Here is a 16,614-nt window from a genome sequence, read left to right on the forward strand (position 1 = left end):
GAAAATTTTTTTTTTTTTATTTTTGCGTTTTTGGGGCAAGTGAGGGTCTCAGTGGTATTAGGCGGGCCAAAGAATACAGAATCAGCGTTCACCCGGCGGAAAAATTCGATTTTGGCGAAAGTCGACTTTCCCCCCGAAAAATCCCTAAATACGGCACTTTGGCTCGGGGTGAAAAAAAAATTTTTTTTATTTCTGCGTTTTTGGGGCAAGTGAGGGTCTCAGTGGTATTAGGCGGGCCAAAGAATACAGAATCAGCTTTCACCCGGCGGAAAAATTCGATTTTGACGAAAGTCGACTTTCCCCCCGAAAAAACCCTAAATACGACACTTTGGCTCGGGGTGAAAAAAAATTTTTTTTTATTTCTGCGTTTTTGGGGCAAGTGAGGGTCTCAGTGGCATCAGGCGGGCCAGAAAATACAGAATCAGCGTTTACCCGGCGGAAAAATTCGATTTTGGCAAAAGTCGACTTTCTCTCTGAAAAAATCCAAGATCTGACACCCTGGCTCCAGGCGAAAATGATGTTTTGGGCGCCTCCGAGTGTGCGCAAAAAATTCGCCCAAACTTGATGATTACCGTTCAAAAGATTGCCGGCATTTCCAAATGCACCGTGCAAAATCTTTCTCCCATTGCTAATAGCTCATTTACTTCTCCGCTGGCTGATTCAATTTATTACATTCTACTGTCCGATGGCCAGTTCGATTCAGTTAGTAATTTCGCTTTAAATGAAACTAATCCCGCCATCTTTTACCGTGCCGCTGAACTAAAAATGTCGACTGGTACGACATTTCCTGAAGATATCTCCAATACCGAGCTCTGAAGAGTCGAGTTTCCCGAAGCTTTTAATCATTAATTGGTGTGGAAAACCGCTGCGATTCCCCATAGCGCGACCCCTCAAGGTTTAAATGGCTGCCAACATTGGCCCGACATTGCCCCAACGTTGACATTTTTCACTTTTTCATAAGTATTGACCCAACGTTGGCAGCCAACATCAATATTTCTTACCTTTACATCCACTTCGATTTCAACAATTTTTTTTCAACAACGCGATCAAGATGACCTATCGGGACTAATATTCTAAATCACAATTCGATTAATTACAAATAATTACCGAAAAATGATCTAAAACCGCAGGCCTAAAGGCCAATTTTCATTTCCTCCGTCGGTAAAATGGAAAATTACTTACATTTAATCAAAATTTTTCAAATGATTTTCATTATTAAACAAGTCTGTCCACCTCCGACGAGTCCAATCCTCCAAATTAAATTTGCATAATCAATCATCTTGTCGATATAAAAAAAATTGAATGAGTGATTGTTCCGACTATCCACCAAACATTCATCTAAATGGCAAGCATTTTGGAGCGTGGTCGGTATGCTTGGTGTTCCTCACGGTGAAATTGCACGAGCGAGACGGAGATGTATTGAAACAAGAGAGAGAGATGCGCGGAATTGCCTGTGTAGTGAATCGTGCTCTCGCCTGCCGGACTCGTTTCATCGTTGGGATTATATTCACTTGACACGTGAAATGCGAGTGATTATCACCGCAACTTTCATTCCCTAATTCTCGAAGAAAAAGTGTCAACATTAAATGCATCATGAAGCACGACAATCTGATGAAGCGTGCGACAATGACCAAGTGTATAACGAAAAATTGAAAAAACGTGTTTATTATCGTGTGTAAAAAGAAAAGTGAGCCGTTGGGGCGAGAGTTTGGCGAACGGAACAGCGTGATCGAAAGAGGGGCTCAAGCGCGCGCGCGAGGGCTCTCGAATTTTTTTTCACATTCAGAAAGAAATAGAAAAAAAAAGCGGAGTAAAATACGCACAGAATGTGAATTAAACGTCGTCGGGCAATGGGTGTTGCGAGTTGAGGAGGAAATACCAAAAGATGAGGCATAAATTAAATAATAATCTTGTTGTGGTGCGGGCACGTGTTGAGGACATTACGAAGTGATAAGTGTGTTTATTATTTTGATAGGCTAAATTCTCCCATTGAGGATTCAGCACCGATGAGCCCGGATATATGGCGGCGCGGGTGCTTTTGCTCGGCATTTTGTTTACGGAAGTGCTCGAGCCCCTTTGCGCCGCAGGTATTGTATTTAAGAGTTTATACTGCATTTCACTGCATCCCGATCATTCATCCTGCATCAATGGAGCGATAGCTAATCTAATGATCGTTGAGCTCGCGTATTCGAGCCTTGATTAACTCGCCCACGCGCGCTGGAGGTGAAAAGAATTTTTTTTGCCTCGCGAATTGGCCCCCAGGTTTAATATTTATTCGTTGCGTTACGCAACTGCGGATCGATCGAGGAACAGGACAACCTGTCATTCAAACAATGATGAATGTGGGCTTTCGATGAGGAAAATGGGCCGTGTACATATTTCATGTTGAGGTGATAACGCGGCCGAGGGGTTTTTATTCATTCGGAATAAAAATTGTACAACCGATTTCGAGAATTCTCGCTTTCGAGGATTCCGGGATTTCGGAGGGATGGGAAGGGGTTTAGGAAATCTTCAGTGATTTCACACGATTTCAGTCAATTTCTTGAGATTTATAAAGCATAATTTTTTCCCAAGCATCATGTTTTTCGTGTTTTTGCTTCCGAATGAATGCATTCAAATCGTTCTATTTTTAAATTCTCTAATTTTGTTTGTTTAATTCTCTTTCCATTCGTGCATTCAGGGTTTCATTCGTATCAGCGAGGAGTAATCATAATGAAAAAAAATGTACAACAGATTTCCAGAGATTTCAGGAAGTCCTCAATAATTTTAAAGGATTTCATTCAATTTCTTGAGATTTGCAAAGATCTGGGGATATCAAGGATTTTGATACGATTTTTGCAGCATCATAATTTTTTTTCCAGCATTATATTTTTCTTCCTTTTTAATTCTCCTTCATTCTTGTATTCGTGGTTTATTCATGTCAGCGTGGGGTAATTATTCCGAAAAAACATAAGGGGATTTCGAGAGTTCTATATTTCAGGGATTCTGTACTTTTCTTTTTTGCATTTGACAAGATTCTTTTTCATTCTCACGCACGAAAAAATTTAACAGTTTATAAAACTTAGCTTTCTCTAAGAAATTCTATTGAAGTTTCTTTGGAACTCTGTAAAAATGCCTTGGAGTTTTATTTATTAGAATTCTGTAGGAGATTATGTCACTTTACCATGGAATTTCAATAAGAGATATTTGATAGAAAAAAGTCCATAGTATCAATTTCGCTGTAGAAAATCCCACGAAAAACAACTTAGAGAAATCATGCCTAAGAATTCTTATAGAATAAATCCTAACAGAAAAATTTTATATAAAAATTTACTGAAAAAATGTCTATAGATGTTGAATTTTCTGTAAACAAATATATATTTGAAAACGCGGGGAGAACGTCGCATAATTTTTAACAGAATTGTCACAATAAACGAATTGAATTTTTGAATAGAATTCTGATAAAACTAGAATATAATTTTTATAGAGTTCCAATCGACATTCAATTGAATTTCTAAGGGAAAGCGCTAGGTTTTTCTATGAAATTTTGTTCATACGTGCTTGCACTAATGATTTTCCTCGTGACAAGAAATATTCATAAGAGTGGAGATTATAATTGAGAAAATTTTCCAACAGGTGTTAAAGGTCCTAGCAATTTGCATGGCAAAAATGGGCCTAAGGGAGACAGCGTAGACCTGCGTTTTGCAAAAAATTCTGGTCTAACGCTGCCAATTGAGCCGAGTGGTAATATAGTATTGGGGAAACGTGGTGTCACGTTGAATTGTTTAGCTAGCAGCAATGACAACATTACTTGGCTCTATAATGGTGAACAGGCGCCACCGTGTGGTGTCACTCGGTGTGGATTATTGGATGATGGCTCATTGCATTTTTATAAGGTACAGAATTGCCGAAAAATTGTGAATATGACCGAACGAGATTAATGTTCTCACCTGTGAAAAAGTTTAGGAGAAAAAAATCTAGCGGATTTACTAGGAAATTCTCTTAAAATTGTATTGGAAATTCTGTTGTTTTTCCGGGCGCTTTTTATAGATATTTTTATGAAAATGTCTGATAGGGAGAGACTAATGGGTTTTCTTTTTTTTATGTTTAATTTCTTCTATCAAGAATTGTTCGATAAAAATTTCTGCCCCTCTACTTTACAAGTTGAATAAAAAAACTTCAAGTTTTTTCTTACTATATTTTTTTCTCCGAAACGCTTTTTGGAAATTTTTATCAAGTGACAGTTGCACTGAAATTTCAAGGAATTTTGCCATTGAAAATTTTTTATTTGGGTAAAAATTCAATAGAAACAGTGAATTTTAGTCCAAAACGCGACAAAAGACCTCTTCGGGAGGATATAATTTCTCGGCAGAACAAATTTTTCTGAAATCCAAAAGGAGAAATAATCATCAGAATCTGAAATTCCATGATTTTGCCTCCACTAAATCGAAACTAATGTTGACCCTTGAGAACTCCAATTTTTTCTAACAGTAAGTGTGATTTTTCTCCATAAATATTTCTACAGAAATTGCGCGTAAGAGCTAATAAAACGTCCAATAAAATTTTTCAAGGAACGTTCCCGAGTTTTCCACTCACTTTTTTCACGTCTGTAGTAAAAAATGCAATTCTCACTCCTTTTTCCCCCGGTTTTCACACAGAAACAAAATTTACAATTGGTACAAAAGTCAAAAGAGGGGACTAGCAGTGGCACTAAACCATCTAAAAAACACGTGTACCGTTGCATTGGTCACACCAGTGGTGGATCGTTACGATCATCACCAACTACTGTACAAATTGCTGGTATGTATACCGGAATGATTTCCACGGAGGGCTCCAAGGATGCATTGTCACTCGAATTGATAATGTGTCATTTTTCAGAGCTTGGACATACCTTCAAAAAATCACCGAATGATTTGACGGTTGTGGAAGGCGAAATCGCTAGATTCTCATGTCTAATTGACAGTGTACCGTTTCCTCCAAACATTACTTGGCAACATAACGGAGAACCTGTATTAACGGATCACAATAATACTAAGTACGTTTCTCTAATGATCAAGGAATTCGTGTTCATTAGTGACGGGAATTGTTGAAATTTTTGTTTTTCGCTATTTGCAGATATTTCATGGTACCACCTGGTGTTCTTTATATTAGCGCTACAAAACCGTCTGATGCTGGTTCATATAGGTAATAATGAACACTGAAATATTTATTTATTTAAATGTTAACTGTAGGTAAGAAAAAGAATTCTATTGAAAACATGCGAGAACAGAATTTCAGTTCTTGCGAGAGAAATTTATAACTTAATGTCAAGCAAATGCATTACTAGTAAAAGAGTACGTCTCAAAGAATTCAGATTCTAACTTTTGAGGCCAGAATTAATGATTCTGACCCAAAAAATGGAAAATTTTGGATTTAACGAATAAAATGCTTCCATTCGAAACAAAAAATGTAAAAATCCACAAATGGAAAACAAAACTAGCAAGATTCATGCTGGATCTGCTGAATGGAATTCCGAATCTCAAATTCCCATAAACTAAAAATTTTCTTCACAGATGTGTGGCGACAAATGATTTTATGAAAAAGACCAAAAGGAGCAAAGAAGCAAAACTCACAGTTATTTCAAGATTGGAAACTAATGAGCCTAGAACTTTAGGTTCACTTTATCCACAAATCTCATACAATCATTCGTTATTGAATGGATCGAATCTCAAAGTTATTTGCGCTGCCAGTGGCTATCCTCCGCCCTTAATCATCTGGTCTTTTGTACCAAAATACTCAGGTGACATATCAGCTAAAATATTTTCATCATCTTTCTCGGAATTTAACACGCAAATCGAAAATATTGTGTCACTTTTTGCATTTTTTTTACGGTCTATTTTTTTACACTCGCGTGGTGGTAAATTTTCGATCTCACGTTTACATCTCAGATGGAAGCGGCACTGTGCAAAATCGCATTCTTCTCAACTCCACAAATGGGATCAGTGTACTCGCATTGAAGAATGTCAGCACTTCTGACGCTGGTACTTATCTGTGTTCCACGAAAAATGCCGTCAGCAATGGATTGGAAGTTCAGGTATTGTGAGAATTTTTTTCTCATTCGCGTTGATATGAAGCTGAAATAAACGAAAGATTTGATTCAGAGGAATTTAGGAGGGTCCAAATTTTTTCAGTCCAGTGTCCAAGTATTTCTAAATAATCCGGTAAAGCGGTTTGAGTTAATTTTGACTATTGGCCATTTTACAATGAATATCTCGAAATCTAAGGGCAATAGCCAAATTTTTGTCATGACCTTTTTTATAGAGCGAACTGCGAGCTACAAAAAAGGTCATTACACAAATTGCGTTATCTCCCTTAGATTCGGAGATATTCTTCAAAAACTCAGCCAAGGGCTCAATCTACTGAATTGAATGTTTTACTGATGAATATTCCACTAATTTCAACTTCCTCTTTTCTTTCATTTTTAATTCACTTGTAGAATATTACTGTTGACGTATCGGTTCCACCAACGCTGGTAAAAAAACCAGTCAATCAGATCTGTCCAAATGGAAGAACTGCGAGATTCGAATGTCAAGCGCAAGGAACTCCTCCACCTCAAATTTATTGGCTCAAAGATTCCGAGAACATTGCTATGAATGGTGAGTAATAATTTCAAGTCCTAGGGTAGGTGTCATACGAAATGTATTGCCGAGCAGAAGATGGATTACAAATACGTGTGTACAATTGTTCTCATCATTCATTCCACGATGATTTGATGGAAGAACAAACTGTCAGCACTTTGAAGATGAAAAATTTCATAATAGATAACAAAAATACATTTCTTTATGAGCCTACACTACCTTCACGACAATCAGAAAGAATTTAAGTGGAGAAAAATGCCAGAAATCTTAGAAATGATGGAACAATTCATGAATTAATCAATCTCCAGTCGAAAACATAGGAAAATCCATAATTCGTTATTAAAATGAAGATTGCATATAAATATATATGTAATGGTTTTAAAAATTGTGCCCAGGACGAAGAACAACATACATCAAAGAAAATAATAAAATAGAACTGGCGATATCAGCAACAGTACCATCAGACTCTGGTATTTATCAGTGCGTAGCGGTGAATTCCGCTGGTGAAATTTGGGCTGCTGGTCGGCTCCAAGTTAACGCATCTCGCAACAGTCCAGCTACACCAACGTCTCTTAAATGCTATTCAGATTCGCCATTTAAAATTGAAATTTCATGGGTACCACCAAAATCTCTACCATCAACAAGTATCACTGCGTATACCGTCCATTATAGCCCTGCTGAAGGTGGTAAAGAGGAAGTATGCCCTGAACCTGGTAATTCGACGTCGGTGGAGGTGACAAAATTACTTGAACCGTATACCAATTATTCTTTTTACGTTCGTGTATGGAATAATCATGGAGCTAGTGATCAATCAGAACCGATTGTTTGTGCTACTGCACCAAGTGGTGAGTTTTTGACGATCAAATTAATAATTTGTTTAAAGAAATTCCATCGAAATTATATTGGAACGATATAAGAATTCGTCTGGAGTTTTATTAGAACTCGATTGAATTTTTGTGCCAATTCCATTGAAGGTAAGTTGCATAATGTAAAATTCTGAATATGAATAAATTTGTTACGATTATTTATAAATTATTTATAATAAATACTCGTCATTGTCAAAAATTGTAATTTTTAAATCATTTTATCAATCATCCCTCAAGAGTAAACTTTCTAGTTTCAAATTGAGGCCTGCAAACTTTAAATGATAAAATCATTGTAAAATGTCTGGAAGTTTAGGGTCAAATGGGGCTCAAATAAAACATAACTTTATTAAACGCTTTCAGTTCCAAAGAGCGCGCCTAGAGTACACGTTGATATAATAAGCAGTACAAAATTAAATGTAACATGGGAGCCTTTAACGAAGAGAGAAGCCAGAGGCGTTGTTATTGAGTACAAAATCCAATGGAGGCTTCACGAGCATCCATCATCGCGGGTTATTACTGTACCTGCTGATGTCGAGAGTTATATTCTAACAGGTATTAGCAACATAATCATCATTCTCACGGAATGATTGTCAACTTTTCACAACATTTTCATCCGTATTCTGCATCTAGATTTACTTCCTGGGTCGCAGTACGACTTGAGGGTTTTAGCGAGAACGGAACAGGGATGGCCGAACATCAGTGAATCCCAGTTGACATGGACCAGCGTTTCAACGCCAAGTGTTGATACTGATGAACTTAATGTTAAAACTATTATTGATATTCATGTGGTGACATTGAATGCATCTAGTTCAAAGGTGAATACATTTATGGGAAAATTTACTAGAAAGTTTTGTCAGTCTTATTACAATTCTATTGAGAATGATATCACTTTATATAATTCAATATGTATTTTCTGATAGAAAAATTCTATCAATTTCTCGGGAGAAGAATTAATTTTTTTATGAGCGTATTTAATCATTTTTCAATTTTTTCAAAATTGAGATTGTTAAAATAATTTGGGATAATTCTAAATGCTTTCGCTCCAGATTAAATGGGAGAATCATTCGAATAGGAATAATTATTCAGGATTGAAATTCGATGCCTGGCAAGTGTATTGCGAGAATATTAACGGTGACAGGATACTCACTGAAACATTGTCTAAAAATGCTACAGATTATATCTTCACTAATTTACGTAAGTGTTTTCGGTTTTATTTCTGTGGTAATTGGTTCTGTAATTAATTATATTTCAATCCAATCGTCTTCGCAGATCCCAACGTTTCTTACATCCTCGGTTTATGCGTCGAGAATAAAGGAGTAGTAACTGATTGCGTATCGAAAACAATTAAATCGATATATAACGATGCAGGTGAGTTGAACGAGAACGAAAATTAACTGGAAAAAAATAAGTATTTGAAGAAATTTATTGAATTTCGATTGGAAGTCTACAGCATTTTATTAGAATTAATTTAAAAAATCATGCATTTTTTAAATAGATATTTTTATTTAACTTACTTTGGAAAAATTTTTTCTCTCAAAACTCTTGAATTTTATCAAGAAGCAGAAAGTAAATGCAGTGGAGAAAAATTGCAAATTTATGCTCAACAATTTGTGTAGAAAAAAAAATTACGTCAAGTTTCAATAGAAATTCAGTAGAATTTTTAGATTTTTCTGTAAATTTTTGTCGTACGTCATACGTAAATCAAACCTGAATCACCATTTTCATTCATTTGTTTACTTTCACTATAGAAAATATCCCAATGGCACTAGAAGCAATTCCACTCTCATCATCATCAATTCAAATAACCTGGACATCATTGCACACACGTTCAAAGAAATTTGAAGTTTGCTATCAGCCAGTAGAATCACCAACCATAGAATCAAAATGGCTGTTAGTGAATGGTACAAAAGTAACAGTGGACAAACTGAAAGCATTCACACTTTATCAATTCAAGGTTCGATCCTTTCAAAATGACTCCAGGCAATTGAATGAGTTCAGTGAGAGTATAGAGTGCTATACGGGTGAAGATGTGCCAGGAAAGCCTGAGGAAGTCCAGAGTTTCAGGGATGGTACGAAAATACGTGTTGTTTGGAAAAAACCGATTCAGACGAATGGAATAATTCGGCATTATTTCGTGTCGTATGTGTCGGATTCAACTGAGTCAATGGTTTGGGGCAATGTAACAGTACCTGGTAACCAAACGTGGGCACTTTTGCCTGAATTTTCGTCGGGTGGACGGCACTATGTGATGATTCAGGCAGCAACTAGAGTTGGATATGGAAAACCGTCTGACGCAGTTCTTGTTTTCACCAGTAGTACTGCATCGAAAAGTCCCAATTTTTCGAACGAGCGAAAACCACCTGCGATACCAAAGCCGGATCAAAGCCTGGGAATTATTCTTGGCGTTGGTATCAGCATTGGATTCATCACGATCAGCTTGTGCAGTATATACTGTAGAAAAAAATGGGAACACTCTAGGTCACTTCGGGAGACTGCGCAACCGCTCAAAAATCGAGTTCTTTTGAGAAATGGAAATGCTTGTTGTGTTGATAGATCATCAACTTCTGTTAATCAACAGCCCATTAATGCAACTATGAACTGTAATGAGATTGAATTGGCTACTTTGTGTCCTTCGTCACCAAATTCAACGAATCCTCAGCTCGATACCAAGGTACGATGGACATAATTATTCAATTTTTCATCTCAATTGTTCCATCTTCATAATCTGAAATATTTCACAATTTCCATTGGATTTTACCGCGCGCAGGAGTTTCCAAAAATTGATTCTATAATAAAAAAAGTAGAAAAAACACTCCTGGGCTATGTGAAACTGAATGGCAATTGAGAATATTTAAAACTATCAAAATAAAAAAAAGAACAATTTGACGAAAATCAATATGTACTTCTCTCTCAGGGAATTCAGGCGAATGGTACAGTGGAGGGTAAACAGCCTCTCCTGACTTCTTGGAATAATTCAAATGAGGATCAAATGAATCTTCATATTACAGAAAATCCGCAGGTAATCTATCATTCTCTTGAAGATCAGCAATTAATGACTTCCAATAGAACTCAGCTGAGTCTTCTGTTGAATTTTTCAATACATGATTTCGAGAATGTTATTGACCACGTGTTTATTCACAGTACGAGCAGAAGAGCAGCCCATTATCCACCAGGCAGTTTGATCAAGAGGCAGATTTAGACACGACAGAATTCACAATGATGGACTGTACATTAGCCGGCAGTGATACTAGTTTGAATAACAACCTCGGTTGTGTGTCATCAACACCCCACAAAATAACACCAATAACAATTCCGGTATTGGAGCCCAACGGTTGAACCTCGCCACCACTTTTCTCGGGAACAAGGCATCATTAAATCCATTGAGAGTAAGTAAACCAAACAATATTTTCGTGGACGAACTTGAGACCGAGATAAATGGGATTATTCACTGGTTGAAAAAAATATCCTGTGATCAGTAATTTGAGCAAACGTCCGCCGTCAGAGGTCTGCCGTTAAGTCTCAATGAGTAATGACACAATCAAAAGGAAAATCTGGATGTAAGGGAAATCATGAAACAATGATTATGATACAGATATACAGAATAACTTAGTTTTTTAAAAAATGAGAGAAAAACGAAAAAGACGAGAAAATCACACTGCTTAATTGTTAATGTGTATATATTAGATATTCTAGTGTACGATGATAAGTGGGTGAATAGTTTGTGCTTGTATGCAAATCACCCGCATCAGGAGGAATGAAATTCAAAAATATATAACCAAATAATGTGTTGGTTGACGCAACAGAATACAGACAAAAATATATTTGCTCACGATTTGAATTTCCACTTTCTGCGAAAATCTGAAGTTGACAGCAGCGTTGTACAGACACGAATTGGAAAAAGAATCATATTAATGTACATAGCAGTAATTTCTAAAGAAGTTGTCATTGTTGTAGGGGGAGCATTGGTCATGTAATAGCTGTTGATAGTGAATATGAAGATAACTTCGATCCGCTCCATTGATATCAGCAAATAACATAACAGAAAAAATAGTATTGCATGTAGGAATTCCTGGCACATTGACACATCCTGCACACATGGTATCACTCTTCTCCCAGGAACAATCGACAGATTGAACATTCCACTAGAGCCACGAATGATGAAGGCTCATAATCACATTTTTTAGTTTCTCCGACACACGCATAAAACCGTAGATTTTTTCAATGAATTTTTCCTTTGCATCGTGTTTCATTCACAATGATCATTTTTCATTCAATCAATTAACGATTTTTGTTGTCCTTATGTGTAGTTTGAATTCTCGTGATGCGTTTTATCCGTTGTTTTCATCTTTCTTCATCTGTAAAGTTCGATTTTATGTGTGAAGTTATAATTAATAGACAAAATGAGTATTTCGATTCACAAGAGTCTCCTGACAGGTAGAAAAATTATGCAAACGGAACACAATCCAGACATACCAGACTGGCCCATGTTACCATGACAGAGAAAAAAAACCCAACTCAGTACCTGATAGACTAAGTTATATTACCTTATGTTTTTTTTAACTCAACGATGTCAATGTTATTGCAGTACCTCCATTTGTTGTTATTTATTACATCATTACATTCAATCATTGATTTACTACTAGGTTTTCATTTCCGAAATATGGCAATAGAACTGTTACACAACTGTTCCATTACAAACATGACTACAATTTATTTGAAGGAATTATATACTCATATCACAACTCGGTGGAGTCGAATCCAATCCAGAGAACAATTCAATAGAACAAAGTATTTATTTCATTTACCATAAAATGCAATAGTTTATATACAGGTTACAGATCTTATTTTTCATTTAATTTCTGTTATCCAACATTCAATGCATACTCGATAATTTAACTCATTCCTATTGTTACTAGTGATTTAATTACGATTGAATGTTTTTTTTAAAACTGTATATATCGTTAATTGTTCGTGGTCCATCTCCGGTGATTTTCATTTACTTTTTTATCGAAACGCAGTGAATGATTTCGTTTGGCCATTGTTTCATTTCCCTGACACGAGTTTTTTTGCTACTGAATTTGATAAATTTATTTATTTATTATTTTGCTGCGAATGATGTCGAGGAACCAATAATACAAAATTGTTGAATGCGAGAAAACATTGTTGAAAATAATGAGCAGTATCAAGGTTTTTTATCGACCCTTTTTTAATTAATGCAGCGGAAGCATTTCTGTCACTATGTCTTTAGTTGTCTGGATTGCAAGAGGCAGTTTTCGGCGCATGAAAAAATTCAATAGGAAATTGTAGCTATTTTCCTCGGACATGAAATTGATTTTTTTATGAAATTAAAATCGATAGATTTGGTTTTTTTCCATAAAATTTCCAGGCATAAATTGCATAATTATTTTTTACTCCGCATTGTTCTTAAAATTCATTTTTCTACATCCATTTTTTGACATAATACGAAACAAAACAAAATGGAAGAAAAAATTGAAAATATAAGTTCAGAAATTTTAAATTTAATGATATTTTTCTGCTTTACACATTCTATTGATATTTCAACAGAATTTTTTAGCAGCCGCCAGATTTTTCAATTTGTTGAATTTTTTCATACGTAAAATCATTTCGAAACTCACAGACTTACTTAGAATTAATCATCATTCCACTTGAATTGACCAGTGATTTTATTTCTAAGTGTTTCGTAGAAATTATCTTAGTTGATAGAAAATATCATATAACTTGGAGTTTTAAGTTTGATGTTACGATTTTATCTCTGATTTGCGGTACGTATTTTTTCAGTTAAGGCATAGTGCCAGTAGTGTGATAATTGCGACAGGAGAAGAAAAAATGGATTTACGCTTACCAAAACTATTTTTATTTTGTTAAATATCCTAGTTTAGATGATTTTTTTTCCACGTCGAGGGGATTAGTAGTACGATTTGGATACACCACATGTACAATTGAGAAATCATAGTTCATCAAATAATTTATTCCAACTAGAATATCCTATCTTTATTGCCGGAGGATATGAGAGGTCTTGTTTTATTATCGATTTCTAACTTAACAGTTATTTGAGGATGATTTTTAGTATTGTGATAAGTTGATAAATGCTATTTCCATTGGTTGAGGATAGGGTCGTCGTATCGAAGTGAACCTCGTGCTTTTGTAGATCACGGGAGTCGCATGTTTTCAAGTACAAATTAATGTCGAAAAATTAATCGCGAGCTTCCGTGTTTTTTCAATGTTCCCAACTACTCTGGAACATCGTACGAATTTCGGTTGTCAATGTATTCATATCAAATACGCGTGGATAATAGTGGAGGCGATACGTACCACGAAATAAACTTTTCAAGAGAATGAAAACTCCTTATAGACTTATACTTACCGTAAGACTTCATAAAAAATTATGTGAACAGCCAGAAATGCAGCCTAGATTCTAATAATTTTTTACGGAAAAAATCTGCCAGATAAAATATAAATCGAATGATGAATATTCAATAGAAAAACCCAGCGAGTGGGGAACTTGTATGGAGTTCAGTTGAATTAAATGAGATTAATTAAATTTATTGTCTAAATTTAAATAGCGTTATTTGTGCTATTTAATTTTGGACAATAAACTGACCATAAATAATTGAATATTTAAAGCCGAAACCTGGGATTAAAAAATTTTAAAGCATTCATGCAAGTTCCCCTTTCGATAGAAAATACTATCGGATTTCTGTTGAAATTCTATTGGAAAATTCCGCAAGTTCTTCGTCTTTTCTTTAATTAGAAACTATTTTTTAGAAAGAGTCCATACAATTTGATCTTTCTATACAAGTTACTCTATTGAAATATTTGTATAGAAATTCTCGATATGTATTTTTCAAGCTTTTGCCACTCCATTCATTTTCAAATGCATTAAAATAATTAATCAAAAAACTTGAAAAATTTAGACAGAGGAAGTTCTATAGAAAAAAAATCAATAATTGTCTATTCCAAGAAATTAATTGATTTTTTCTATGAAATAGTTTATATTGAACATTTTCTGTTAAAAAAACATACAAAAAAGCTGTGGAATCGGCGAAAAAATAATAGAGTTCTCAATAGGAATTCAGTAGAATTTTTCAGCGTGTGAACTAGGCTTTTCTATCATTTTTTTTTCTATACGTGAACCCAACCATAGATTTTTCCACACGGAGAGAAATTCTGTAGAAAAATTCTAGTGGCGGCGCTGGAAATTTTATTGGCTAGATAGAGTTTTTCCCGTTCTTCGTAATTTAATTACAGATCTTTAGAAATTTTACCTCAACAGACCTACAATTTTTCTAAAGAATTTCCCTCCGTGCAGATCTGAAAATAAGACTGCCTTTCTGAACGCATCTATACACTCCTCAACTGTCAGATCCTGCATTTACTAAATAGAATGGAAAATATTGAAGATATCGCGCGTTAGCCATAGAAATACTAAGTATTAATCAATTAATCGTACGGCGACTCTAGTCGAGCGAATATACCTCTTTGCAGCGTCACCCTTCTTTTAAATTATTTGTCCAGGGTGCTCAGACATTACTTAATCATCTAAAAACTTAAAAGTAAGTACCTATTAGGTGATTATTATTTTTTTCTACCGCTTACCTCAAAAGAAGATACCTATTTTATACTTTAGGCGAGTTGATTTTTCGTCAATTTCGCGGTGAGATACAAGATAGATTGAAATTAAAGTATTTGTGTAGGGTGAATGGGCCAGCACCGCAGCTTCCTAGATGCAGAGGAATTGACAGTTATTTTCATTGAAAAATATTTCATATCACTTTTTATCCCAGAGACTAAACGTCACGCATGGAAAAATTCAGTGGACAAGCTAGCGCATTTTGAAATTCTCCCCGTTTTTTGACAGTTTGCAAAAAATTTAAAAAAACATTTTGGATGGAAACAATTTCCTGGTTTTTCCACTAAATTTTTTTATACGTAGGAATTTTTATATCGACAAGACGTCAATCACTGGTACAAGTTGATGCTGGTTGCTTCACCCTACACTTACCATTGTCGTACTAAATTGAAGTATCGAACATAATTTTTTTTACTCAAAAATGATTCCAGCTATTATTTCTAGTAGATTACGACGAATATTTTGTTTCGTATATTGCTACTTCGTGGGTAGTTTTTTTTCCATTAATTATTGTATATTAAGTATCCATAAAAATTAAAAAACAAAAAAATGGAAAAAGCAAAAAAACGAGAAAAATATGGAAAGTATATATTTTAATATATTATATATAATTAATTGTATTGAGACTACAATAAATTATAACCATACTGTTTAAAACTGAAGTATTAAAAGTGAAGGGGAGGAAACAAGAGCAAAAGAGAAAACAATACACTAGAAACTATTTAATGATGTTGTTGACCCTTTGAAATGCAGCATTTCGTTGTAATGATTGAATAAAGTTAAAACAGTATATAAAGTGAATGGATCTGTTTAATAGATTTGTTCTCAATTTCTGAGGATATGTATTCATTACCTTTTCCGACAACCGAATGGTGGCATTTGGGAACAAACTTTGTCATTTATTGTGCTGATGGGGGACTTCTCAAAACAAAATTTTTTGGTAAATAAGAGACCTCTTAAGAAAAATTATTCTTAGCACTTTTGACGAAATAAAATGGACGGATTTCTTCTTGTGGGTTTCATTTTCAAAATGATAATTCGCCTACTAGAAGACTCCAAAGGCACACAGTGTGCTATCAAGGTAGGTGATCAGGAATTTCCCCAGATTGTAATTCAATGCATTCGCTTTACGAATGACGGTAAAGCAAGTTTATTATCAAAATATCATATAATAAATCATAATACGAGGACAGTTCAATAAGACTGAGTATGAAACATGACAATTCATACGGATACAACTAGTATTCATTATGCTCATTTACGGAAGATGGCTATTTAATGTAACATTTATGATCACAATTTGTTTACAATCGTTTCACTCGTTAAGAATCATCCCGGTGGCCTGGCGTAGTGGTTAAGGCCGTTGCCTCACAACGGATAGGTTCCAGGTTCGATTCCTGGCCGGGTAGAATGGTGAGATCTAACCATTTTTAAAGTCTTGATCAATCGCCATATAGTCTCATCAGACTCGAAGCGATATAAAATAAGCATAAAAAAAAAA

The 16,614-nt window shown here is 35.1% G+C and overlaps 1 protein-coding gene across 2 annotated transcripts in view; it reads left to right on the forward strand.

Annotated features, from left to right (window-relative positions):
* Positions 1 to 1,511: 1,511 nt before the first annotated feature.
* Positions 1,512 to 16,614, forward strand: part of LOC107039085 (protogenin B) — a 49,441-nt gene continuing 34,338 nt past the window's right edge. The window contains exons 1-16 of one of the 2 annotated variants that reach the window (XR_001460944.1): positions 1,512 to 2,087; positions 3,616 to 3,875; positions 4,638 to 4,779; positions 4,858 to 5,014; positions 5,095 to 5,163; positions 5,532 to 5,758; positions 5,907 to 6,052; positions 6,455 to 6,614; positions 6,992 to 7,441; positions 7,823 to 8,014; positions 8,093 to 8,277; positions 8,509 to 8,656; positions 8,732 to 8,830; positions 9,211 to 10,133; positions 10,377 to 10,481; positions 10,604 to 10,848. Coding sequence is in view for 1 of the 2 variants with exons in the window: in XM_015258531.1 (XP_015114017.1) it covers positions 2,021 to 2,087; positions 3,616 to 3,875; positions 4,638 to 4,779; positions 4,858 to 5,014; positions 5,095 to 5,163; positions 5,532 to 5,758; positions 5,907 to 6,052; positions 6,455 to 6,614; positions 6,992 to 7,441; positions 7,823 to 8,014; positions 8,093 to 8,277; positions 8,509 to 8,656; positions 8,732 to 8,830; positions 9,211 to 10,133; positions 10,377 to 10,481; positions 10,604 to 10,798 (3,525 nt within the window). In the remaining variant the exon portion in view is untranslated. Of the gene's footprint in view, positions 2,088 to 3,615; positions 3,876 to 4,637; positions 4,780 to 4,857; positions 5,015 to 5,094; positions 5,164 to 5,531; positions 5,759 to 5,906; positions 6,053 to 6,454; positions 6,615 to 6,991; positions 7,442 to 7,822; positions 8,015 to 8,092; positions 8,278 to 8,508; positions 8,657 to 8,731; positions 8,831 to 9,210; positions 10,134 to 10,376; positions 10,482 to 10,603; positions 13,325 to 16,614 lie in introns of those variants that run through there. The other variant, XM_015258531.1, reaches the window with a different exon arrangement.

The sequence above is a fragment of the Diachasma alloeum genome, unplaced genomic scaffold, assembly GCF_001412515.2.
Source record: "Diachasma alloeum isolate Michigan unplaced genomic scaffold, Dall2.0 Dall_scaffold_00291, whole genome shotgun sequence".
Taxonomy (NCBI): Eukaryota; Metazoa; Arthropoda; class Insecta; order Hymenoptera; family Braconidae; genus Diachasma; species Diachasma alloeum.